The 27,683-nt window shown below is 37.7% G+C and overlaps 2 protein-coding genes across 2 annotated transcripts; one reads left to right on the forward strand and one right to left on the reverse strand.

The window, feature by feature from the left end:
• Positions 1 to 4,577: 4,577 nt before the first annotated feature.
• LOC148842434 (protein neprosin-like) lies at positions 4,578 to 10,930 on the forward strand. The gene is made up of 7 exons (XM_088957845.1): positions 4,578 to 4,810; positions 5,783 to 5,869; positions 5,995 to 6,264; positions 7,195 to 7,377; positions 9,607 to 9,660; positions 10,202 to 10,348; positions 10,553 to 10,930. The coding sequence occupies exons 1-7, from the start codon at positions 4,691 to 4,693 to the stop codon at positions 10,928 to 10,930; spliced, it is 1,239 nt and encodes a 412-aa protein (XP_088813971.1). The 5' UTR covers positions 4,578 to 4,690.
• A 3,700-nt stretch (positions 10,931 to 14,630) lies between these two features.
• LOC148842435 (ELF3-like protein 2) lies at positions 14,631 to 25,830 on the reverse strand. The gene is made up of 4 exons (XM_088959709.1): positions 24,267 to 25,830; positions 21,986 to 23,025; positions 16,114 to 16,165; positions 14,631 to 16,001 (listed from the first exon to the last, which is right to left on the reverse strand). Exons 1-4 carry the CDS (start codon positions 24,489 to 24,491, stop codon positions 14,931 to 14,933), a joined length of 2,388 nt encoding a protein of 795 aa, XP_088815835.1. The 5' UTR covers positions 24,492 to 25,830; the 3' UTR covers positions 14,631 to 14,930.
• Positions 25,831 to 27,683: the final 1,853 nt, after the last annotated feature.

Raw genomic sequence — 27,683 nt, forward strand, 5'->3', positions numbered from 1 at the left:
CCTACGGGCTCGAACTCTTCCTCAAGTTCTACCTTAGGTTCGCTAAGACCATCGGGGGATGCAACTCGGTTCGTAGAACCTGCATCAGACCCCCTTGAAGAACTGTCTGAGCTATCCGAGCTAGACATCGGGAGGAGAAGGATTCCAGGAAAGTACTCACCCAGAAAAAGACTTGAACGGATTGCGGAAACTTGAAACACGAGCTAAAATCTTTAGTGCGAACTAAAAGCCTGGACGCTGAGCTCAAGAATCAGCGGCTCAAATCAAAGCCAATCCGACGGCCCCCAGTCACACTGACCACATGTCTCCTGAGACCGAGACGTGACTGGCCACACGTCTTTCGAAACTAAAAGCGCATGCCTCCTCACGTCCCCCAGCAGTGCGTTTTTTGAAATAAAGCACGCGCTTTCACGTTTCCCAGCGGCGTGCTTTTTGAATGTTTGAAATAAGGTGCGTGCTGTCACGTCTGTCAGCATTTGTAGGTAGGTCGGTGCATTTCCGGTCTTTTGGGCGCTCGAGAAACTCAAAGAACCCTGACAACGCACCTCGCACTATCAGTCAACCAAAAATTGAGGTACGGGACAAATCCACCTCATGAACTCCCCGCGTCAGGGCAAGACCCTTAGCACGAGGAGTGGGGGGCAATTGATAAAGGAAGATTTGGCCCGACCTCGTAATCACTCAACACGCGGCAAAGGCAACAGCTCGGCACAACAGCGTGCCCAAGGTGCAAGCATCAAAGGGTGGAACCAGCAGTTCGAACAAACTACCAGCAGTCCGAACTCCCTACTAGGAGCCTGAACTCTCCCTTTGGCCTTGAGCCTCACACAAGGCAACGACCTGAATTGGCCCGCCCCATGACAGTTCGGGACACTCCCCTATCCGAACTCAAGATTTCACCTCGCTCACCACTCCAGCACTTCGCCCCCAAGACACCAAACTGAACAACCGTACCTCGCCTGACACCGAGGAAGTTCGTACCCAGGGGCGGCGCACCCGACTGACTTGGGATTTGACGCTTGACAGCCACACTCCAACAGCCACCTACCACCGCCACCTGCTACCGCCATCTCCAGTTGCAGAGACGGATCCAACAAAGAGAGCAGTGGCGGTTCTATCCCAGCAAAGGTGATGACACCCGAACTGGCAGGAGCGCAGAGATAATCATACCCGACCTGACATAAGCTTAGGAGTGAGTGCGCGAGGTGGTTATAAAAGGCTCCCTGCCCCCCAAGAACAAGGTATGTAAACTTTGCGCCATATGGTTTTATCTTGCCTTCAAGAGAGTAATAACTTGAGCTTCGGAGCAATCTCACCGGGTTCCTCCCCGGAGATTCCTCATCTTCTCCGTTTCAGGCTCCCTGTTGATCCAGTTAGAGGCAAGGTCGTTGACATCAAAGACCAATCAGATTGCGCACCATCAAGTGCTATTCAAGTTAATCAAGTATTTCAAAAGGTGCAGAATCAGTACGCTCAATGCCTTCTCCTATTAAGATCAAAATAATATAAATACAAAAATATAGGTTGCAAATACATACAAAATAATACAAATTACAAGGTTTTGCACTCACATATTTGTATTATACTCTTTCCCTACTGAGTAGGAAGAACAGCCGACTTCCCCGGTTCCCATAAATAACTGCTCCACTTGGTGCAAAACTTGGCATCACACTTCGTAATTGTACCAAAAACTTACGTGCGTAGCTGTGTTATCAGCAGATCCGAAGTGTACCCTTGATCACTCGTGTCTGCAGGTCATTTCTCGTGTCTGCAGGTACCCTTGATCCGAAGCCCTTAGCTATATATATATATTCTAACTCCGTAAAGAAAGTGACGTCCTTAAAACCTATAACTGAACTTCCTACTTAAATTAATGGCTTTCGGGTTCTCAAATATGTTATAGAAAATACAATTAAAAGGGTACAGGTTGGAACAAGTTGGTATTGGATTGAACCCTATTGGGGTGGATTAGGTTTTGGTTGAAGCATATCCATATTGAAGCAAACTCGTTGACATCCCTAGCTACAAGCAATCCATCTTGGTTAATTAATTAATTAAGTGGTTAATGTATAAATAATATATTTGTAACCAAACCATATGAATATGAAAATTTGTTACCGAATTAATGTATAAATAATATATTTAGTAATTTAAACTATAACTTTTGGTTAATTAATTAAGTAATGAAAATTTCTCATTACTATAACTTTTTAAGTAATTTAAACTATACGCAATTAATGTATAAGTACTATATTATAATTAACTATGACATGGAAAAATATAAATTCAACCCCTTTAAACATTCAAAGTAATTTTAATTAAAAATGAGAGTAAATTAAATATTTGAATGGAAATTTGTATGATTAATGAATAAACTATTAAAATTAAATAACTAATTATTTTAAAATATTAGTGTTGGGGACATGGCTGAGTTGGCCATGAGGCCCCTGGCCATCTGTCATAGTTCGGTCACATCGGCACAGTCCGACTGGGCTATGGCATTGCCATGATCCCGTCGACCACGTCAGATATGCCCCTCACGGATAAGCCCGCCTAACGGATAGGGATGGGAAGACAACTCCATCGAGGAATAGGACTCTACCTCCTGCAACCTCGGTGGGGAACTCTGCCTCGATTTTCCTGGAAACCTACTCTGATTAGGATACGGATCCTCTGGCTATAAAAAGGTACTCCATGCTTGAGGTAATGGACTTTTTGACTTCGAACACCCACAATGCTAATTAGCTCGGACCACCAACTCGGCCCGGCCATCCATCACCTCCTATTGACTTCAGCATCCGAGTACTTACCTGGGGTTAATTCCTCGGGCCTCTGACTTCTTCCTTGACCACAAATCTTAAAGCGTGGCCTCATCCTTGAAGCTCGGCCCGACCTGCCAACGAGGACTATCTGATTGCCCTCCTCAATTCGTGCACTACCTCAAATTGAGCAACATCATTTAGTTATATAAATAAAATTTAAAAAATAGTCAATAAAAATTAAAATTTTCACTTACCAAAAAATACTTGTATAATTAATTTCAAATTAGCTACAAGTTAATTTCAAAATTAATTAAAAATTTTAAAACTTGAATAACAACAACAACATTGTCAAAATATGCACTAAAGAACTTTTGGCGGTGTTTAAGATACAGGTTCAACTATGATATGATATGGGAAAAACAAATGACCAATAAACTAGAATTATAAACGTGATAATGATTAAGGTGTTATTTATCTAAATTCATGAATGGGTCAGTCAAAACACTTTCCATACCATATCTTTCCCGTATCATAGATTTTCCCTTAATATAAACATCAACCACTTCAATTGTCGCGAAAAGTATTTGGCACGAAAGGTGGCAGTGGTGGGAAAGGATTTTCAATGTTACTAAAACCTGAACAAAAGTGCTGCAAAAAATTAACATTTGGCAACAGCTATTAATAACCATTATCTAAACAGTCATTTGTGACATTTTTTATTAACGTCACGATAGGTTGATTATTTATGACATTTTATATAAATGTTGCAAAAAATGCCACGAAAAGTTAACATTTTGCAATAATTATTAATAAACATTGCCAAAAGTTTATCATTTGCGATAATTTTCATTAACATCATGAAAACTTAACTATTTGTGACGTTTTATATAAACATCACAAAAGAAACGCCACCAAAATCCCTATTTTTTAGTGACAATTGATGGTGCTGAAAAAGAAATTGGAGCTTTCTTGACCTTCCAAGATATCTTATTTTTCACATGTATATGCTGTCATTATGAGATAGCCTTGTGTAGAGGTTTCAACCCAACGTTCCCTTCATTATTTTGAGGTGGGAATTTAACAAACTTGAAGGTTTAGGGGAAAGGCCAATTCAATGCCTCACCAGAAATTGAGACAAGTGCCTCATTGACCAAGGATCTAACCACTTGGTCATCCCACTTAGACCAAGTTAAATGGGTAGCTATTGGCCCAGTAAGAACTGAAACTAGGATATAGAGCAATCCAATAATATTGGTATCTCTATGCATAAAAGATTTTCAAGTAAACAATCAAATAAGTTTTTTTTTTTTTTTTTATAAAAAAAAAATAAATAGATAATAATTTTAGAAAAAAAAAAGAAAAGAATGATTGTATGCGAAAGTGTTGCATAGAGATAAAGCATGAAACAATCATCTTCCATCAACATGAGATCACATCTCCGGCCCACAATGACACACAGCATATCCCCACCGTGTATTAGAAACATTTCTTGATGATGACATCATCGATTTTGATACTTTCATCGGGAGATGTTCCCAATACACGGCTGGGATGTGCTGTGGCGCTGAGATGTGAAATCATCAACATGTGGCTTGTCACATGACCATTGGATACTCCAACATGTTGAGAATCAAATGAGGGCCTATGGCCACTTACCATGGAGTCTTCCATTCATTCAAAGGTTGATCACCGTCTAAGCTTTCTCTTGTAACTCTGTTTCTTCGGGGTTAGTTTCTCTACTCTTGTTGGGCTTACAGTTTTGCATTCAATCTGTGCTGATTACAAGCTCGATGCTTATTTGCTAATGCTTTGCTTTTGGGGCTATTGCGCAGGTAGGCGGAAGACAGGCAAAGAGGTCTGCATCAAATGGGCAAAAGGTTTTGGACGAAAAATGGGTTAGGATACAATGATAAAATAATCTCTTGGCAATGGTTTTTATGATTTTAATGGATGGAGTAGTAGATGGTGAATCCCTGATTAAGCAGAAGTTGTTGGAAGTTAACAAGAGGTTGAAGCTTCTTAACAGGCCAGCAGTCAAGAGTATTCAGGTTTGCAGATTTCTATTCCACGTCAAGGAACTGCTTAGAAACTGCGTATCCATTAATTGTTAAATTTATGAGCCCTCCGATCATCTCTTACCCCTTCCCTTCAACTTCTGACAGATCATTTGTTCTTTATATCTATTTCAATGGGAGAAGTAGTATTTTTAATGGGATTGGATTTTGTATCTATACATCACAAAATCTACACATTACACATTACACATTGTTTGAAGCCTTTGGAGAAATGGGTTCAAATTTTGAGTTATGTTTTTGGCGATAGAAAGACAAAGTTGAACTTAGCGATTCACATGCATCTGTTTGTGAACTGAAACTTCGGTGTCTGTCTGGGAGGGTTTTGCATGGGCTGAGAAACCTGGAATGCAATGAAGCTGTTGTATTTGATAAAAATCTAGAAAGCTGAAAACAGGCTTACATAGACTTTCCTGTGAAGCTCTCTCAATTCTCAAGTCTCCAAAGCAGTAGGGATCTCCTGAACACAATAACCCTACCCACAAGTCATCAAGCTGCACATCAAGAACATCTCCCCGTGAATGTCAAGGTGACATTTTCAATGTGCGGCTGTAGTGTCCTGTGACTGTGAGCAGGACTCTTGTGAGGAGAAGTGGCTCAGTCCATTCTGTTCAATCAACACAGAAGCCCTCCCAAACAGGGCGTTAAGCTGCCATACACACTCCCTACTTCTTGGGCATTATGGCATGAAATGGAGTGGGTCAACCCAAAATATAACCCTGGGCCATACCTCGCAATATGATCCGGATATACGAAATGGACAGGCCCGATATGTACCTCACAGGGTCCGCCTAACATGGATCTGGATCCAACCCACTTCATCCCCTGCCTGATTGTGAGTTGCTGCTTAATCTCTTTATTGTAGTGTAGTGGCTACGTTGGTTTCTAGTTTGTTTCTCTACCAAATTTACTGGATGCCTCTAACTACATTTCTATTTGGTTTTCTAGAGCGAAGATGAAAATACCATAGATTGCATTGATCTTTTCAAGCAACCTGCTTTTGATCACCCTATGTTGAAAAACCACACGATCCAGGTCGGGTCGGGTTTGATATTATCTTCTTTTTTCTGTCCATTTTTGTTTTGTTTATCATCAAACAACAAATGTCACCATTTACTGGTTTGATTTAACTTGATTCCTGAAATTTCACTGCGTCACAGATGAAACCCACATATGATCCACCGACGATGAGAACCACGAAGCAAGAGTCTTCTACTAAGCTAGTATCACAGGTTTGGCGAAGAAGTGGAAATTGTCCACAAGGAATAATTCCTATTCGTAGGATCCGAAAGATTGATATACTGAAGGCCAATTCTCTTGAAGATTATGGAAGAAAGAGATCACCAGCCTCTTCTCGTGCCTCTAGCAGTACGAGAACAATGCGTGGCGCTAGTCAAACTAATCACTTCAACCAAAAAGCCAATCAGTCGGTATCCCCTTTAATTTCTCCTTCTCCATTAAGATATGGGTTGGGCCTGATCTAGACAAATCTGATGGTAGGACAGGATGTGCTTGTGGCCACTGTTTTAAAAACCAACCCAAGAGGCCGAACCGTTTTTGCCTCTGGGTTGTAGGTCACATCAGCATTTATATATTTTAAGTGTATATATATAAAAATAATATTTTATCAATAAATAACATATATATATATATATATATATATATGTTTTATATATGATATATGTATTATTCTTTATTTAATTTATATTCTTTAAATCAGTTTTTAAATTTTTTTATTTATATAAATATTAAAAATTATGATTTGAGATTAAAAATGGTTTTTTTTCACAAAAATAGTGGGGCAAAAGAAGGGATTTGAGGCCCTTGGTATGCATAAGTTTTAAAAAGTTACCCAAAATGAAAAAAATAAAAATAAAAAATTACTTCAATTGGATATACAAAGTTATGACCTCCCGAAGTTTGAATACACTATTAATATATAACCTGTGATCTAGTCACCGAGTCAACTGGATCAACTGTCCAATCGGCTAGATCAGATGGTTTTTTATCAAGTCAACAGGTTTTGACTTTTCTCTAATCCAAAATCCTAATTGAATGATGATTCGAATGATTCAACCAATCAGATCGGATCAACGGCGAGTTAAAAATACTGCTTGTGCCCCATGGAATAAGGCCTTTAGATTAGCCTAGAAATATCACTAGACTGGATGGGTTCATAACATTTTATGGGCTTTCATATTGACTGATATATTTCTTGGTCCGGCCCAGTCCTGACCAACCCATTTTGAGGTGTGAAAGTGATATTATTATTTGTTGCTTTTCATCTTAGATAGATAGAAAGATAGATGGATTAATTCTTGACTCCATGTTATAAATGTGGACATGCTTGGAATGATCAGGTGGCGATACTTCTTACTAAAGGGTACAATTACATAGGAGCAAAAGGAGATATAAACGTTTGGAATCCTTATGTGGAATCAGATGATGATGATGAGTACACCGCAGCTCAAATATGTATTAAGAATGGTCCTTATTATGATTTTGAGACCATTGAATCAGGATGGACGGTTAGTATCATTTTAATTTCTAAATAACAACATAAATCTTATATTATTCTCAAAATTTGTAACTCAATATTTGAGCATCTTATCTTATCTTATATATATCTATTAAAGGGATAGGGTGTTCTCCCCTTTCGCCAAATGGCAGGATATATATATATATATATGCGATTGGTTTTGGGTTGATGGTTTGATTGTTTGGTTTAAATGAATAGTTGGTTTTGACAATAAAAATTACAAGCAAAAAGTTATGAAACTGTTCTAGTCACCAGTTTTTTGATCGACGGTTCGACCGTTTGATTCGAACGAATGACCTGTTCTGACAACAAAAATTACAGGAAAAAAATTGAGTGTGTGAGGTCTATTAAGTAGTATCATACGTGTAATGTTATTCGATTGTGTGACTCATACGACCCGAAAATGGAACCGTTCTGGCCATCAATTTTTGGATTGATGGTTCAATCATTCGGTTTGAACAGACAGATGGCTCGTTTTGACAACAAAAATTAAATAAATAAAAAATGGCCAAAAACCATTGAACGGGCCGACGGTTCGACCGCTCGGGTCAATGGGTCATTGACTGATTCAACAGTTTTTGGCTAAGGACTAGGATTGGGGTAAAACGGAACCAGTTACCTAGATGGTTCTCAATTAAAAAAAATAAAAAACAGCGATTCGACCATCCAGTTCGATGGATGGCCCGTTCTGACAACAAAAATTACAGGCAAAATATTGAGTGTGAGGTCCATTAAGCAGTATCATATGTGTTATGTCATTCAAGTGTGTGATACGACCCAAAAACGAAACCGTTCTAGCCACCGATTTTTAGGTCGAAGTTTTGACCGTCCAGTTCAAACGGATGGCCCATTCTAACAACAAAAATTAAAAAAATAAAAAAAATGGCCAAAAACTATTGAACGGGTCAACAGGTCAACGATTCGACCACCCGGGTCAATGGGTCATTGACCGATTCAATGGTTTTTGGCCAAGGATCGAGATTGGGAAAAATGGAACCGGCTGCCTAGACAGTTCCCAATTAAAAAAATAAAAAAAAAATGGTCAAAAACTATTGAATAGTCGATAGTTCGACCGCTCGGATCAATGGGTCGTTGATTGATTCAACAGTTTTTGGCCAGGGACTGGGATTGGGGTAAAACAAAACCGGTTGCCTAGACAATTTCCGGGCCGAAATGTCCATCCATCCGGGTCAATAGTGGTTCGAAAACTATGGTTTTTTGTGCTTTTGGATTTTCACTATTCAAAGGTTTCTTCTACTGTTGGCTTTTTTTGAACGCGTGCGGTATGTTCTTTTTTTTTTTTCATTTACTGCTTTTGTTTGTTTTTTTTTTTTGGTGTTTGGTGTTCTTCTTCAAGATCCTCCAAAACAGTCTAGGGTTTGACACCATTTTATTTCTTCCCTTTTGTTTTTTCTTTGGGTTTTCTTATGCAGTATTTTTTTTATTTTCTTATAAGACGATCTGCTTTGTCTCTTTCTTTGATTGCATGTATAATAGCTCTGTTTCAAAGCAGAACTTTGGACTCGATTTTTTGATTTTTTTTCCTTTGGGTTTTCCAATTTGATAGATTTATTGCCAATTTTTTCTATGTTTAAGGTCACTTTGGATTTATCTTTCAAGGTTTTGAAATCCCTTGCAATGTCCACCCTTCCCATGGTTATGACTACAAAGTTATTTCGTCTAATTGTTGACATTTAGAAAAAATGACCTAGTAACAGAACCGTTCTGGCCACTAGTTCGAACGCATGGCCCATTCTAACAATAAAAATTAAAAAAAATGGCCAAAAACCATTGAACGGGTCAACTGCCCGGGTCAATGGGTCATTGATTGATTCAATGATTTTTTGCTAAGGATTAGGTTTGGGGTAAAACAGAACTGGTTGTCAGGACGGTTCTCGGGCCGAACGGTCCTACTGTCTAGGTCAATTGGGAGTTCTCGATGTAAAACAAAGGATAGGTATGATCATATTAATTGTTTTATATGAGACGCTTTGTTGAAACAATATTTAAAAAAGGAACACATGATGATCTCTTTTAAGTCTTTATATGAGCTTCAATACTTTGGTACTTATAAATACAAATTTCTTATTAAAAAATCATTGTCTTTTTTTCATAGCAAATAGCAATATTACAATTCCAGCCCCCGCCAAACAGGGCCCTTCTCTATTACTTTTCCATTAAAATGTTAATCGTCCTAGCATCTTATTATAATGTTTATTTTTTCTTCATTTAGGTAAACCCAGGTGTCTATGGAGACAGGCGGACTCGATTCTTTTCTTATTGGACTGTAAGTTTCTAGTTCTTCCCGGTGCATGTTATATAAATAGGTTGGTGTTTCTGGAATGGTCTAGACCCAGTTGTGTCAACTTGACTAGTTTTCTATGTATTAGTATTTTACCCTTTGGGCCTTGTTGGCTTTTTGGTAAGTTATTTATTCAGATAAATATACATATCCAGGAAACATTTATTCTGATAAGTGTATTTATTCATGTTTTTCTAATTTTTTAGATAAAGAAGACAATGACCATTTTAGCTATAAAGTGATAATTTTGACCTATCTAAATGTTGGCCACTTCTCCCATATGGGAAAATTACTTATCCACCTGAGATATAGGTATCACTTACCTAAGCATTAGGTGATACTTAAAAAAACAAATCTTCTGTAGACCCTATATAAATCTGAAAAAAGAATATGGGTTTCTTGGTCTCTCTCTCAAAACCGAAAAAACGAGGGATCCTTGAAGTGCAAATAGACTGATTGCTTAGCTAGCTAGTTATTGGGATTTGTAAGTAGAAGATGATTTTCCTTTGTTCTCCTTGTGTTGTAGGCGGATGCTTCAAAGAAGACAGGTTGCTTCGACCTTCTTTGCCCTGGTTTTGTTCAAACCAGCAATGAAATAGCCCTTGGTTCCGCCATTGAACCTATTTCAGTTACTGCTGGTCCCCAATATCATATTGCACTCACCATCTTCAAGGTAAGATGTTGTTTGTTATTTGATATAAGGGGTGCGCCTTTTTCTTTTTCTTCAAATCTGGACCACCCAGTTGGTGGGGCCCAAACAACTCTAAAAGGCTAATTTATTGGGTGGTCGAGATTTGCAAGATTTGATTTCTTCTTTTTCTAGATTTTTTCTAGCTCACATGATCTGATCTTACTCTGCAACATTCTTGTGATGTAGGATCCATACACTAGGAACTGGTGGTTGCAAATGGGAAATGATATCAAAATAGGATACTGGCCACCAGACATATTCAGTGGATTAAGTCATATTGCATCATCTGTTGAATGGGGAGGCCAAGTCTACAGCACCAACGTAAGGAAAATTCCTCACACAAGCACAGCCATGGGGAGTGGAGAATTCCCTACATTTATGTATGGGTCTGCGTGTTACATTGGGCACATTCGGATCCTTGACTACTCTGTCACCTGGAAGTACCCTTCATGGGTCTATCCTTTGGCAGATGAATATAATTGTTATAATGCATTTAGCTGGATTGAAGATACTGAACCCACGCTCTACTTTGGCGGGCCTGGTCGAAGCTTTAAATGTCCATGACTATGTATTTGGGGTTATTGGCCCATTACTTTTATTGATGATCTCTCAACTCAACTCTCTAGTCTCTAGCAAGGTTGGACTCACTGCTTCTTTTCTTGTAAACCCACACCACATCAGTGTAGAGGTTCTTAGGCTGTATTTCATGGCTAGAGGTGTGAATGGACCTGTCCTGTTTGTAAATAAGCATCCTCTAACAGCTGAAACCCCCACTTTTCTAACTCCATAATTCTGCCCCATGAAGGAAAAGGAGAATCTCCATAGCTCTGACCCACATTCATGATTCAACTACATTTATACGCAAGGTTTCTTAAGAGGTTCAATCTGCGAAGGTACCTAAATAATTCAACCTGTTTCTGTCGATGTTAGGGATTTTTCCTGTTCCAATTGGCTCACAAGCATCATTTTGGCCTTCTCAGCTCAATAAATATTTATATGGGTACCAATCAAACACGGTTCGTTGATATCATTGACTGTAAGTTAGAGAATGATACAGTTGCACACAACTGCATAACGTCCATTATTACTTGTAATTCTTTAATGTTTTATTGGTTGATAAAAATACACATCGACTATGAAGCATTTCCTTCACAAATGAACTCAAAATTAGGCTTTATTCCCTTGTACACAGTTACCATACCTGGGTAGTTGGTCATCATTGGATCTTGGTGGTCATTTCTCAGCTAATGGTCACAATATCAGCTATATGACATACTAGCAGGGTCTGTTAATTGAAAGCTAAACAATAGAAACATATAAGAATATATAATTGTTTTATATTTTAACTTTTTAAATAATTAATAATTATTTATATTTTATATATTATTTTTAATAATATTTTTACAATATAAAAATAATAATAATTAATTTCAGTTAGGGTTGTTCATCAAACCGATGAAATAGATCAACTCGACTTGAGTTGGTTAGTTTCTAGTATTTTTTATTGGCTTTAGTTCAACAATTTCTCAACCCGACCAAGTTGGATCAATTTCAATTTGGCCATTTGTAAACTGGCCAAAACCAAACTAATTGATTAAATACTTTTTTTTAATACAAGAAAGTGGGAAAATTCCCATATTCCTTATTCTAAAATATTTCATATCATAAATTTATTTTTTTTATTTATTTTATAATAATACCACTACAATTTTTAATTTTTAATTTAATTTTTAAGTTTAAATCTTTTGAACCAATCAACCAAACTAAAAATTGACCCAAACCAATACAACCTAAGTTGCCCGGTTTTTACTAATAGTCAGTCAATTTCGAATAACCAATTCCCCAACTTGATCAGGTTGATTTGGTTGGCCAAACAACCTACAATTGAACCGAACCAACTCGTGAACATTCCTAATTTCAGTGAAATTAATAGTCTAATCTCTAATAAATAACAATAGTTTAATCTCCAATAATTATTGAAATTTTATAGCAAAAATACACAATTATTGAAAATAAATTTATAATGAAAATATAATAAATACTAAAAATATATTAAATTAGTAAATAAACAGGGTAACCTCATAATAGTTTAATCTCTAATAAATATTAATCAACAAATTATAACAAAAATACATAATTACTAAAAATAAATTTATAAAAAATACAATAAATTGAATTTAAAAAGTTAAATAGCAATAGTTTAATCTCCCATAATTATTGAAAATTTTCTGTTAAATAACAAGGCAAAAATATATTTATACTTAATTATTGAAAATATTTTTATCACAAAAAACAATGAATAATCACTGAAAATACATTAAATATTAATTTCAGTATATATAAATGTATAATAAATATAGATTAATATTTTAAAATTATTATTAGTAAAGTTTTTGAAAGTAATTTAAATATAAGAGAAATTAGTTTACTATATTATTTAGTTATTCAAATATTTCGTTATTTAAAATAATTAGTAATTTAAATATGTTAATAATAAGTAAAATATTTAAAATTATTTGCTATTTGAGTTTTCTTTATTTTAAAATTATTAAATAATTATAAATATTTTGTTATATATTTATTTAGCTATTCCTAATATTTTGTTATTTAAGATATTTAGTTATTGAAATATTCAAATGATATTTTATTTTTTAATGTTAAATTTTTACCATTTGTATAACATTTAAATTGAATAATCCATAAAATTATAATTTATATCATTAGTGCATAACTTTTTGATGAATTTTGTAAAGTATGAAATTATTAATAATATGAATAGTATTAAATATATTATAATCTTTGTTGTGTTTTTAATAAATATTTTGAAGTTATTATATAATTTATTTATAACACATAAATAATTCTTAAATTTGTTAATTCAAACTTTCTTTAGATAGATATAGATAAAAAGTGGGGGAGAGAATAAATATGAATTAGAAATAATTTATGAAAAAGTGGGGGGTAGTGGTGCTATTTGGAAAAGTAGGGGAATAGATAAATAAGAGTTAGAGATAATTAGGAGAAAGTGAAGGATAGTAATGCCACTTGGCTAGACATTAGAAAAGCAAATCTCTCTTGACTATTTAGTTGTTAGGTATAATTTAATATATGCCATTTCCTTATTGGTTTAATGATCAATTATGTGGAATTAAAAATTAGGAAGGGATTTGGAGCAAGGAGAGACATGATGACAGGGACAACCTTGCTTTATGTATATAAATAAATGTGAAAACCTTAAACTTGATTTATAAGTACACCTTGTGGGATGCAAGCCAATGAAAAATAAGTAAACTACGTAAAGTTCTTATTATTCTTTTGATTTATTGTGCAGGTTTTACCAGCTAGGGTGGAGAGCAATGCGAGGTAACCGTCACAATTATTTTTTAGGCCCCGTTCATTTTCCATTAAAATTTGTGTGTGTGTGTGGTGGGGGGGGTAAATGAAACCTTAGGATAATACAAAGTTTCCTTTCATGTACAAGCAAAAAATTTGATCTTTAAGAAAGTGATAAAACCAAATATATTCCAGGTTTAGTTACTAACCATCTTTCATGTGGGATGATGTAGGATTGCAAATCACAAAATAATCAAAGAACCTACTACTCTATGACTACTCTACCAGCCCCATTTTAACAGTCACCAATTCACCATTACCAAAAGAAGAAAGGTGAACCAAACAACTGCCCCTAGGCGGTCTGTGGAATCAATTAACACCCAGCTTCAGATCAATGCAATCTTGCCTCATTATCCTGTCGCTGGTGTTGCAGAAGAAAGTGGGAAGTGATGGATCCAAACAAAAGATTAGCTTCTAGGATACGGGCTCTGCTCCATCCACACTGGTTTAGCAGTTTAGCTGACAGTGCTACTCAGGTTGACCAAGTACCGAAGACACAAAACCAGTATAATCATCAAGTACGTAAAAAAATTCTCCTCTAATGGCATTGACAAGATGGCAAGAGTATATAAGAAAGAAATATGCCCCACCACTCCAATAAATGGGAACTTGTATACTAATTAACTGTAAAGAACTTCACCTGTAAACCCGTCTCTGCTATTGCATCCCGGCTAATAATTTCCCTATAAGCCATGTTTCTGTGGCAGCACCAGAACAAATTTCCCTCGCACCCTATTTTTGTTGCTGTAGTAACGCTGAGCAACAAAATATATATAAATCAAATAGGAACACAAAGGGTAAAAGGCCATACAAAACCAAAAGAAAAAGGGAAACGCAACCAGAACTTTATCTCCGATTAAGAGCAAGCCCAGGAAGAACTGCTGACCTCTCATAAATAATTGTTCCACTTGGTGCAAAACTTGGCTTCACCTTGTAGTTATTGTACCAAAAACTTGTGAATTGAAAAGGAATAAAAACATACAGTATCAATTTTCTCTTCCCTGTCATCTTCGATAAATATATTTACATGTACATAGCATATAGTAACCTACGGAACACCCAAGTAAAAAATGTAGGACAAAGCACAAAATGCAAGTTCTGATGATTCCCAGATCATTTGCCACCCACCAATCAGCAGTGGAGTTTATGGTGAAGATCATCAGACTACAAGTCAAACTGAATCATATTGCTGCCTCTCTTTTTGTATGGACTGGAAAATGCGTACTGCTGACTCAGTTGCAGATCTACGATTGTGGGGCACAACCTTGATCACTCGTGTCTGTTGGCCACTACTGTGGCTCTTGGGTACTTGGTCCTGGACCTGCACTGCTGGAGCCATAGGAAAAAGAGGAAGTGCATCTCTTCCTTCAGCAACATTACCTGACCCAGAACCCTGAGTCCTCTCACAGGGACTGCTTGCAGTACTCCCTTGGAGTTCACTATCTTTCGATGTCTGAAATTTCCAAATATGGCATGAGATAGTTTCACTCTTCTGGTTTGAATTGTTATACGAGCTCTGATAGTGCATCTTGAAGTTCACATCCCCTGTTGATAACCTTTCAGAATGTCCATTTGGATGAGAACCAGCCATTGGGTTTCTCTGCTTTACAGCTGAGGCAGAGATACCAGGGCTCAGGACTGGCACACCATATGGGGGAAAGTATGTTTGACCAACTGGAGGTGCACCAGGAATAACACCAATCCCTTGTTGATGAGAGGCTGGTACGCCATAGGCTGTATTCATAAAGTCTCCTGCCATTGGGGGTAGACTCAGAGGCCCACGGCCTCCATAAACTGGTGCCATGAAGCCTGCAGTTGGTGGACAAGGTCCCACAAACGGTTTGTAAATTAGTCCTTCAGAAGGTGACATTATTGGAACCAACCACTGATTTCCTGGCGGTGGATGAAAACACCAAGGACCTGCTTTATTATCAGTATTCATAGGTGCTGATGGTGGATTTCCAGAATGATGTCCATGGCTAGAATTTTGACTAACAAGTCCCTTGTTGACACCAGTGCTTAGAGATGGAAGAGTGGGCTCCCCAACTGTATTCTCAGCAGCACATTCAGCATCCTGCTTTGGCTTCTGAGCATCATTTTTGTGCTTAACACCACCTGGTGGTGATTTTAAAGCATACTCAGAAGTCAGCTTCTTTGCAGGGGATACCTTTAAAGAAGGCTTGCCTAGAGAAGGATTATTGTCAAACAATAGATGTGGTGATCCAGCAATCAATCTTTGAACCTGTTTGAATACAAGGGTTTTACTGTACTTAATTGAAAACAGAGAATATAATTGACTTCAAATCTCAGTTCATAAAAGTGATACCTTTTTAACCAGGTCTCTACTAACTTACCTTTATCAATCTATGCAATTCAAATACCTGCACCGCAAACACCTTTTGTTGGCTGCAAGGATAAACAAGAAAGGATTAATAATCTAGATCAAAGTTGATATAATGAATTCCATGCACTTGTACCCATCAAGCTAGATAGGATGAGAAGTGAAACTCATATGACCCGTATACAATAAGAATAACCTCTAAGTGTAAAGTGGAGAAATTAACAAGCACATTGCCTTTTCTAGTGCAAAGGATTTTTTTTAATCATTAACAATTATTTAATTGCATAATATAAGGAGAATATACAGGTATCCTACTACTCAAAAAATTAGGATGATACATAAGCCGGTACTAGTTGCAGTAACATCAAATAGCACTCTCCACCTAGTCTTCTAGATACATCAACATAAATAAGCATTTCTTTAGTCAATTACACAATAGACTACATCTTTGGTGGAAACTTCCATAAACTGAGTGCACTACCATTCCTAGAGCTTGATGAAAAACTTGTATCTATGAAATCCAGGCAGAAAACAGTCTCATTCCAAGGTGAATCATACAATTAACAGTCAAAGTGATGAATAACTACTATGGTAAAATGACTTTGAAAATAGACCCCAGCACATTGGGCACTCAAGAGACAAGGTGATATTAAGGTTCCTAAAACTGCCTGCATACCCCTCACCACAAGCATAAAGGAAAAAACACCGTAATTCCAGGTATAACGTCACTTATGAGTTCATGGTTACAGGAAACTAAGTTGTTACATTTGGTCTATGCAAACAAAGAAATTGAAAAGAACAAGTTTCATGCCCAGAGTATCTTCAAGTGTCTGAGCATCGCTCTTATCTTTTAGCTTTTCACCCACCATGGTTTGAACTTGGCAACTCAAGATATGTGTGAACTGTGGACCAAATCCAAGCTCCATATGATAATTTAAAATGCGGATATCTTGTTTCATACATCTGCTGGAGTATGAAAAAGTGATCCGCCAACCACAAACAATAGATACCCTAACCTTAAGGATGAATAAGAATCAGCTTCATAGATTTCAAAAGGATTAAAAACTTAGGAGCATTTTGTCAGAGTCTAACTGGAAGGTTGCAAGGTGGCAAAGTTCCAACATTTTGATAGTTCAAAAAGGGATTCATCTTAGATAGAGAAATCGCCTAAGACAGGTAAATAATGTTGAGCACAAAATAAAGCACTGCACCAATAACTCAGGGTCCCAGCACATGAAACTTAGGCTCCAAAGTAAGCAATCTAGAATTGACCATGATGCATTAAACCCAAAGAAAAACAGAAAAGAAAATTAAAAGTTAATAATCCATACAACTACACCTTATTTGCTTCACTTGCTCGCACAGAATCACCTCACCTACACCATAGCCTCTTTCTTCACTGGTTTTGATAAATACATAGCATACTACATCATACTACTACTAGTTTTTAATCTAAATTCTGTGACAGATACCCCATCAGAACCATGTCCTTGCTGTACCATTTAACATAGCTAGGCACCATCATGAAAGAGGCAATTGGCAAAGGGCTCTGTTTATCAAAAAACAAAAAGGCAAAGAGCTCTCACCCCCAAGAACAACATCAAAATTACATGCTCCCAATCAACTCTCACAAGCCACATAATAAGCCTTTGATTCTTTGGGAACCACCTTTTCCCCATAAAATTACATACATCCTAGGACGGCAATTTTCCCCATAAAGCTGGGGCAACACCCCGCCCTGCCCTGAACGGGGCAGATTTTCCTCGATCTTAAATGGTGACTGGGTGGGAATGGGGTTTGCATATAATTCCCCGAACCCAGTGGAAATTTATTAAAATATTCCTAGGTTTTATATTAATTTTTAAAATACCCTTTAATTCCCCCAAATTCAAAAAAACCAAGGATCCCATAATCACATTTCTAAAATACCCCCAAATTTTCATAACCCTATTTCTAAAATACCCCTCAAATTTGATGTATTTTTAGGTAGTTTCCTTGGGGGCAAGAGAAATTCAGGGATTCCTTGTCCCTAATGGGGAAGAATGCCTTGCCCCAAACCCGCCTTGCCGCCAAGGATGGGATGGGAACTAGGTAGGGGATTTTGGCTATGGAGCGGAGATGGAGAGGGGGTGCCACACCCCATTGCCATTCCTACATAGACCTGGCTGGTTAGACTAGTCAACCCATCACTTGGCTAGGATTCCAGGTCCACTTTACCCCAAACTATAAATAGTAAAAGAATGTTTATTTTAGAAAGGTTCAAAATTTTGATACATGTCGGGCTGTATCGTCCGGTACGTATCATATCAATGGCCTCCAGATACACCCCTACAGGGGGTGTTTCAGGGTCCAACCTGGTTCAGGGGGCAGACGGGCCTCAAACCGACCTCTCTGAACCAGTTTGAAAAAAAAAAGTGAGCCAAGATACAGCCAATACGCCTATTGGTATTTTGAACCTTGGGTTTTAGTCAAAATCCATTGACCTGGACAATTAACCGGCAAACTGTTCAAACCATTTAGGGTCTGCACATACAGGGAGGCTATTTCCAAGATTTGAACCCCGGTCACCCTTACAGCATGGAAAAGAGAAACATTTATTGTGACATCTACGACAATGGTAACATTCTTCTTTATTCCTATGATATCTAAGGGCTGAGGACCAAATGTAAACTGGTATTCCTATCTAAAGATAAACCTCACTTTCATGGTTTGACCCATTCAATTTGAATGGTCAAACTGGTGAACCATTCACCAAAACAAAAAATGAGGTCAACCTCGGGATTGGTTTTTAAAATATTGGTCTAATCTTCATATACCCATCCTACATCTGGTTGAACACTCTATTTACAGCAACCACAGATAGATGGATTGTCTAGTCAAGCCGGCTAGGAAAAGAACTGACAAAGCCAGCAGCATTGTCCTCAGGCAAGCCAACCTTGAAGCAAGGATCAAAATATCAATACAGGCCAATATGCCAGATGGGGTGTATCGGCCTGTATCTTTAGCTGCCTTTTATTTTTTTTTTTAGTGTAGGGATGTATCGGAGGGTCAAGGGAGAGAAGCATCTCTAGGTGCCTCCTTGTGTCCTAAAACACCCTCCCACACCCCACATAAGATAAAGGATAAAAAGATAAAGGGGTAAATTCATTTGGAATCATGCTTGAATAGGGATCTTTGTAGGCCCGGTCCTTGTAGATCAATGGAACATAAGAGGAGCGGTCAGCGGTGTTAGCAACAAGAATCACCACATCTGACATTCCAATTGCACATGTACACACAAGTTAGAATGTTTTGTGCACTAATGGGTCCTTGACAAGCAGTCAAAAAGAGGTTTATGTCAAAAATAAAATAGGGACTTATTAGGGAGAAGGGGGTGGTGATAATTGTTGTCTAAGTAGAAAGAAGGATGTTGCTTATTCTGGTAAGAAAGAGGCGGGAGAAGTAAAAAGGAGTGCTAGTGGTAGTGGTCAAAATAATGCCATGGATTCTTCCTTTTTTCTTCATAAGTAATAGAAAACTTATTAAAAGTATTAAAGGACAGAACAAGTATAAATAAACACTGAGAGGTGTGAAACACACCCTCCCAGGAAACTGAGAAAGATTACAAGTGAGCCCAAAACAAAAGTTTCTTGTTAACGCCTTGTTTAGCTAAAGCATCAGCTAATCCATTGGTTGATCTTCTTTCCACTGTACTCTAATGTTCTCAGGAACTGATTGTGGGAAATGTTTCCAAAAATATCAAAGTATAGAATGCATCTTGATATGAGTTTATGGATGTTTCAATTATAGATTGCATAGAGGAAGAGGATAGAGTGGTGAAGGAGACAATGGAGATTGGAGATGATATTAAACTAATTGGAGTGTTTGAGGTAAATAGGAAATTAGATCTGAACAGGGTTATTCAAAAAGAAATAGAGGTGATGAGAAATTGGGGGTGTCCTTAGGAGGTGAAAAGAATACCATCAAAATATTTATGAAGCTAGAAGAGGAGAGAAGTAACTAGTCCCAAATCCAATATGTAGTCCAGGAAAAACTTCTATAAGAAGGTGGGGAGTGTAAATTGGAATTTTAAGAAATATTAAGGAAGGTAAGTGGTTATTTTGTCATTTTAGCAAGTTGAATGGTAAAGGGATGGGAGAGAAGGGGTTTTCTTAGCTTTGTATCAAAGGTAGGTTTTCTTAGCTTTGTATCAAAGGTAGGTAGATCAGGGTATTTATATATGATTTTATCTTCTTCTATTTTCTTTTTATGAATTTTTATAATCATCTTGAATCCCTAAAGGGGCACCACCAACTGCAGATACATACCAACTACATAAGCAAAATCTATCTATCACAACAAAACACTAACTCTCCCAATTAAAGTCTCTTGGCAATCAACCTGAGGATCAAGTCCATGTGCATAGTACCCTTTTATCACATGTCGTGAAAGGGCATCCAAAGATCTCCATATTCTTGAGATGTCTAGCACCGTACCCCCTCTAAATATGGACTCTGAATTCAGAACCATGCAATCACATGGGACCCACCTGTCAAAGCAATTGAAGCCATTTCAATTCTGCACCTCTTCTCTGCATTCACACAAAGAAAGTGAAGCATTGATCATCAACTATTCACCAACAAAAGGACCTTCCTCTGATGGCAACAAGAAGCCTTCTCCGCTAAAGCCTATACACAGCAACTTGGGTATCCAATTGATATGCCTGGATCTCACAAAATATGAGTTGCATCAATGGCACCTCCCTGATGCCTAGAATTGGAAGTAATATAACCACCAATAGCATGCCAAATTGCCAATAACCTCAAACAAAGCCAAGTACCGAAGATTAAGAGACAAAAGAAGGATTCTTAACCACCAAAATGAAGAGTTGGATGTTTCACTAGGTTAGCACATTTTCTCCCAAACTAGCCCACTTATGCTAATACACTCACTAAAGTTCTACCATTTTAAGGAAATTGTGTATTTCAGACCTTAACATTGGCAGCTAGTAGCTTAGCAACTGTTTTCTTGTACCATTTATACTCTCTTTTCCCTTTTCTTTTGATTGGTAACCAAAAATTTTATTAATCATATCAAGAGAATGGATTACAAAAAAAAAAAAAAAAATGCCAAACACTCCCTGTTTTAATATTAGGCTAGACTACCTAACCTTAGATACCTCCTTGCTTACTACATTCAACTCCTACTCTCCTATTATAATTCTGTTCACTCCCTGCCTAGCTAATGTATCACCTAGACTATTGGTTGATCTCTGTGTCCATGCAATTCCCTAGACAATTGTCTTCCTTCTCTTGAGAGCTTTATCCAATCTCAAGCCATGCAAAACTGCTAGTAGTACAGAAAAGATAGCCTAAATATTTCCATGGCTTTTCCTGAAAACACCATCTTTGCTTAAAGGGCTTGGGTTGCCTAAACTACATCCATCAGCAATTAACTTGATCTAATTGAGCCAAATGGATACATAAGAAGCATGATTTGTGATCCTAGCTGAAGAAGAACAAGCAACAACCTGCCAACCTTTAATAATGCCATCTGTAGAAAAAGACTCAAGTCATGCTGATATGGCACTCTTTGCACAAGCAACTGAATGCCAAATACCATTCTTGATAATCATTTTTCTGTTTCAGCCAGCTTAATAGTAAAGATTGGAAATCAGATAATTAAATGTCAAGATTAACATACAATTCGATGCCCATTACTCTGCATGATTAGAAGATGATAATAAATAGTCAAGATGCAATGTGAACTTGGCTTGTGATCACACACAAGAACATACAAAGAGACAGGAAACCATAATTTTGATACTGCTAATATATATGGAAAGTTCTAACAACTGATGGCTAACATCTATCCAAAAAAAAAAAAGACGGGCAACAAGTACTTACTTGACAATTGCCCTCCTTGCTTTCCAGAAATGTTTCGGCCCTATTACTCCTACAACATCATCAGGAGATATGTCCAAGCCTGATATAGAATCTACCATGGAGGTTTCAGAGGCATCATCGTTTTTGTCTGCATCTCCCACCTGCAATGATTCGTGTGCCATATCTTCATGGTAGTCCCTATCATTTTCAGCCCTCTTAGGGCTTCTATCGCTATTTCCAGGTGATGCTCTGGAGAATGGTACAGCTTTCTCCCTTGAAATGTTTCCCTTTTCCACCCCGACAAGCTCAACTAAAACAGCATCACCACTGACACAGTTTTCAGGCAACAAAATAGATCTTTGTTCTTCATATGCCCTTGAAACATTATTGCTTGATCCTCTGAAATCATCTGCCTGACTACTTTTGAGTATTTGATTTTCAGATGCAATGGCACGGTTCAAGGACTCAGCATTTTTTTCTCCTGTTGATGAATGGATTGCATCCTTTTCTGCACTGCCTCTACTTGTCACACACTCTTTCAGGTTCTCTTCATTTTGGTTTCGTACATGTACTCTTGACTTCATATCTCTTGTGCTAGTTTTCTGTTGTTTATCACACGTGCTCTGTGGTTGCATCGATGAGCTTCCAGTAGCTGCTAAAGCTTTCAGTGGTCTGTTCCCTGGTGCAAGTTTAGAAGGGCTTGGATGAGTTGGACTCAATGGAGTACATCTTTCCCCATTTGGGTTAGGAAGATCCTTATTAGAGCAAGAAGCAACTCCTGAGTGAATGTAGGTAGGAACCCTAAGATCATCCTCATCTTCAAGCTTGTCTCCACAATAGTTTTTCAAGTTGGAGAAGTCAGGTCGGTGACATGAATTGCAGTCATTAGTTGATAACAAATTTCTAGTAGCATTTGAAATTCGATAATTTGCATTCTTTGTGGATTTTCGATCACATTCTGCCACTGTCCCATTCAAGTTTGCTCCATCAGAAGAACGCGAATGAGGTGTGGGAGGAGAAACGTAAATTTGAGAAAACACACTTCTTTCATGAGCCCCGCCCTATATCCAAAAATCACATGGTAAAATACACATCAAATAATATGAAAGATCCAGGGTCATCTAGGGAAGCTCTCTAAGTTCATATAACAAATTTCCCTCCAGGTAAATAGCACATTAAATAATACTAATCTTAATGTTTTCTCATCCTTCCCTTTAAGTTTTAAAAACTTCACCCTTCTGTTACACATTTTATAGTGGATAACTATGATGCAATTTATAAAGTTTCAAAAGACAAAAAGGTTATGATGCTAAAATATAGGAAAAGTTTTCCACAAAAGGGACCCACCGGATTGGCCACATTTTAATCCCATAATAAGTATAAGCTATATTTCCCACTTTTGTATTAGTAGTTTTCATAACTCATATTAGCCATTCAATGTTTTGCTTTTCTAAATACAAGGCGGCTTACTTTGCACATACAGCAAGGCTTTTTTGGGCCCAATTTTATTTATTTATTTATTATTATTATTTTTTTTTTTTGGGGGGGGGGGGGGGGGGGGGGGCGGGGGGGCGTTTAATATTGGACCCAAATTGTTTTCGTGTATGGGTGGGGAAAGGAAATTAAAGATTCATTTTGAGCACCAAGTTAATTTTCCAAATGAAAGATTTCTAGGTCATTAAGCGAAGCTCACTAGATGAGCTAACATAACTGAATGGAAAGGTTCTCTATTTTAAGTGATCAAAATAAGAATCCGCTAAATAGAATAACGACTGCAAGCTAAAGACCTGTGAAGCTTTATGGGCAGCAACATATCAAGAGCGTCTGGACAGGATAAATACATTACTGTATCTAACTGAAAAGCCCTCTTTTATTTGAAAACCAACGCTAAAGAGGGAGGAACAAATGAAGGAAATGTCGAACCTAAACCCAAGGACTTTTTAATTTTTCCAAAACCAAGTGTTCAAGAATGTCAGGTAATTCAAATCGAAATCAATTAGATGAACACTTTTCTTCAAAAAACGACACGTATAAATAATACATTCAATAAAAAAGGGGGGAAAGGAAGGAAAATGAACTGAATCATGTATATTGAGGAGGTAATTGTGATCAAAATCTAAGGTGGACATCAAATCACAACACAATAATAAAAAAAATGGCATTTTACTCACGAAACCAGTGATGCAATCGAACATTATATCCCTCAATTATCCCCAGAGACAAAAACAAGAAAAAAGAAAAGAAAAGAAAAGAAAAGGCTTCAGCACTTCATAACAAACTTGAACATAATTCCCAAACTGACCTGGCTCGACGAGGTCGAAGGAACCAAATTGCTGGCGTTGTTAGGCGGAAGAGGTAAGGTCGGCGCCAATCCAGAATTGAACCTCTGAGAAGGGATACTGAGTTGTTCATAGAGGGCCATCTTATTCCTTGGCGGTGCCCTTGGACCTCCTTTATCTGCATCGTTAACATGGAGCCTAGGAAACAAGGGGCCCATGATCTTCTCCTCATCTTTCCCCCCTTTCATCCTCCTTCAACCTCTACTCCTTCAACTCAAAATCCACTCGAAAGACCAAAATTTGGGATCAAGATGACAACGAAAACCCATATAGCAAACCTAGAACCAAAAAAAAACCCAAATCGCCAAAACCGAAAATCTCACAGACCAAGACGGCAAAGTCGAGTCTTTTAGTTGAAAAGTCGAGAGTTTCACAAGAACCCCAAATCAACCAACCTGAACAAAGCTAGTATTTTCCCTGCAACTGGAAGATAAAACAACTAAACAAGAAGAACGCACGGAGTTCCACAGAAACCGAGGAGATCATAAACAGTAAATATCTAGGCACAGAGGAAACAAGCGAAAAGAGGGTTCGTAAAGATAGATTCGGGCAGTGAAGAGGTTCGAATTGGGATTCCATGGAGGACCCTCATCTGCAAAAAGGGATAGGAAAAAGTGCAGGTTTCGTGGGGCCCAAACGGATAGAACTAGAAGATGTGAAGGGATAATGACAGAATTGGGTCTCCAAACTAATCAAAATGACAAAGATTTAGGCCTGGCAAAAAGGGTTATTACATTAGCGCCACAGGAATCATGGATGATTTTGCCCAAAACACCAACTATTTATCAGAAGTATTGAACTTTTTAATGAATGAACCCGTCAAGCAAAATCCATATAAAACCATCGCATTCAAACTTCAAAAGTGCACAAACACTGATCTGGTCATCTGGGACGTCTGTTTTGGTCTTGGAACGCATATTGGATGGATTAAAACACGACTAGAGACACTTTTTTGGTAAAACCGTGTAAGTGTGAAACCACGACTGGAGACTCGTGGGTTCGCCATTGTCGTTTGATCTAAAATGGGCAATCCTTAAAACTATTCCTTCTTCTGTGGGGGAAGGGGAACCATATTAATTGAAATTAGAAATACATGAAAAAAGATGGAATATCGTTATCGAGCTCGAAAAGAAGGCATCTCACATTTGTTTACAGCGAGGCCTTGTTATCGTAAATTTGTTCTTGTAGCCAAAGCCAACTGTATAGATATGGACTTGGGGGGTTGTAATCTCCGAATAAGTGGGGGAAATGGCTTGGGTGGACACATTATGGTCCGGACTCAGAACCGGTCACATCTCTTTGCTCTTTGCCGCCCATCATCCACATGCTTAGTTTTTGGAATTCTCCTGATCCTGATCACAACTTTCAGTAAGAATTCGTTAAAAGATGGTAGTGAATACCGAATAAACGCCCCATCAAAAGAAAAAACCATAAAATATATAAATATACTGAGTAAATGAGAGATTAAGGACGTGCATGAGAAGTTAAACAACTTTAGTTTTTGTTGTCGGTTGGTGTTTTTCTTTTCAGTTGTGTGGGTGTCGTCTTCTTCTTTGTTGTTTGTGTTTGCGTTGTAGTGGTGTGTCATTCGGCAATCTGGCATGAAACCAGAGGAGGCATCTCGCTGATGAATATTTTGGAGTGGACTAGCAAATTTGGCAATTGGCACGCAGAACCGGGTTAGTCATCTATTTAGATTTCTGGGATCCGGAGAAAATTCATTCATTCCCCGTGCTGGACCCTTTCTTCTTCTTTTAGTAATTTTCCCGAATAGTTGGTATTTGGTAGTCCTACATGTATACAACCGTCAATTGCAATTTACCCATATTCAATCTGTACCACTTTTTTTCGGGAGAATGACCAATCAGCTCATATCAGAATTTTATAGCCCTCCATCAATATGGTTTATAGGGGAAGACGACTAATAATAGAGAGGGGCTGGAATTCAAAATTCTGCATCGTGTGCATCTGCACTTCTCCGCTTTTTTTCTCAATCATCCTCATCGCCACCGTTTAAGGGTGTGTGTTGTACTTTGTCCATTATTTACCACATTAAGCCACATCACCATCACTTCCCTGATACCCTTTAAAAGTATAAAACTATAAACAGCTCCGAAGTTTTGATCGTATGAGCTTTACGTAATCATCTGCCGAAACAAAAGAAAAAAGAAAAACTTTAAGTAATCATCTAATACCTCCTTTTTGTCCCGTAACTATTTATTAAGAAAGAACTTTTGGTTCAATGAAATGTTGTCTCCCACAAATAAAACCACAATGACTGATTTATGTATCTAACCACCCACCGTTCCCAATGCATGATTGGTATAAATAAAAACTTCATCGTGCCATAAGTGCCATAAGTGTCGTTCTATGTCTTGGGTGGGGTAATATATGTGTTTTGATTTTTCTACGAGGGGAATTTCAATCGCATTATGCATTATTTTAATTATTAATATGACTTTTCAGAATTATGATTTATAAACTATTTTTTATGGGAGGTAGGTAGTTGATGGTGCCAATATCATATAAAAGTTTAGCACAAGGTCTTTTCAATACAAATTTTTGTTTTTATACTTGTCATCATTTAATGCAATATAAAGTGTCTTTTAACTAATTTGTGCCTAATCTTATTACCTTTTTTTTGTCTTGTTGCTTGTCAGTTAGGTTTACTCAACACATTTGGCTGTCGAGCTCCTCCACCCATTGGACCCTATCAATAAACCCACATTCAATACGAGCAATGAAGAGCAATCGCGACATCACCAATGACATACTACACGGGTTGTCTCACGCCCACAACACTAACAAGGCACCAATCAACGAACCCTCAAAAAATCAAACCCTTAAGGGCCACACAACTAATACAAGCAAGTGGGACAAGTCCATTGATCAACTGACAAACATGGACATGCGTGTCTTGCATTGCAAGGCAACCATAGGTTAGACCCGAGACCTGGTTGATGAACTCCACCTCAACATGGAGGCTATTGAGAATGTTGTTGTGGAGCTAGAAAGCTGCTTCAATGGAGCCCTCAAAGGGATCCACGACACCTTGTAATATTCACAATGCAGCCCTCAAAAAGATCCAATTCCTCCCAAATCAGCCTTCAAGGCATCGTAGACATTTTCCAAGCACAATTAAATGAGATGAGGGATGTGTTGACACTCGTAAAAATGGAAATGGCCAGTTCTGCTAGTGTCTCATCTACTCCAACCACACACATCAATATGCGACAACTGACACCATACTTGGGTGCTTGGGATGTTTGAGAGCTTGAAAACTTCTTGTGGCAACTTGACCAATATTTCTCTATAATTGGCATCCATGATGACCAAACTCAGGTACATATGACCGTTATGCATTTAAATGATATTACAAT

This window comes from Nelumbo lutea, chromosome 8 (genome assembly GCF_056320005.1).
Source record: "Nelumbo lutea isolate HS-2025 chromosome 8, American lotus-T2T, whole genome shotgun sequence".
Taxonomy (NCBI): Eukaryota; Viridiplantae; Streptophyta; class Magnoliopsida; order Proteales; family Nelumbonaceae; genus Nelumbo; species Nelumbo lutea.

Excerpts from the sequence above, each read along its gene's own strand:
- LOC148842434 (XM_088957845.1), top strand. The coding sequence starts at position 4,691 with ATGGTTTTTATGATTTTAATGGATGGAGTAGTAGATGGTGAATCCCTG. Across the intron at positions 7,378-9,606 it reads GGACGGTTAGTATCATTTTA|GTAAACCCAGGTGTCTATGG; the intron begins ATTTCTAAATAA and ends TTCTTCATTTAG. Across the intron at positions 10,349-10,552 it reads TTGCACTCACCATCTTCAAG|GATCCATACACTAGGAACTG; the intron begins GTAAGATGTTGT and ends CTTGTGATGTAG.
- LOC148842435 (XM_088959709.1), bottom strand. The coding sequence starts at position 24,491 with ATGAAAGGGGGGAAAGATGAGGAGAAGATCATGGGCCCCTTGTTTCCT. Across the intron at positions 23,026-24,266 it reads CTTCGACCTCGTCGAGCCAG|GGCGGGGCTCATGAAAGAAG; the intron begins GTCAGTTTGGGA and ends TTTTGGATATAG. Across the intron at positions 16,002-16,113 it reads AATTGCATAGATTGATAAAG|GTTCAAAGATTGATTGCTGG; the intron begins GTAAGTTAGTAG and ends GTATTCAAACAG.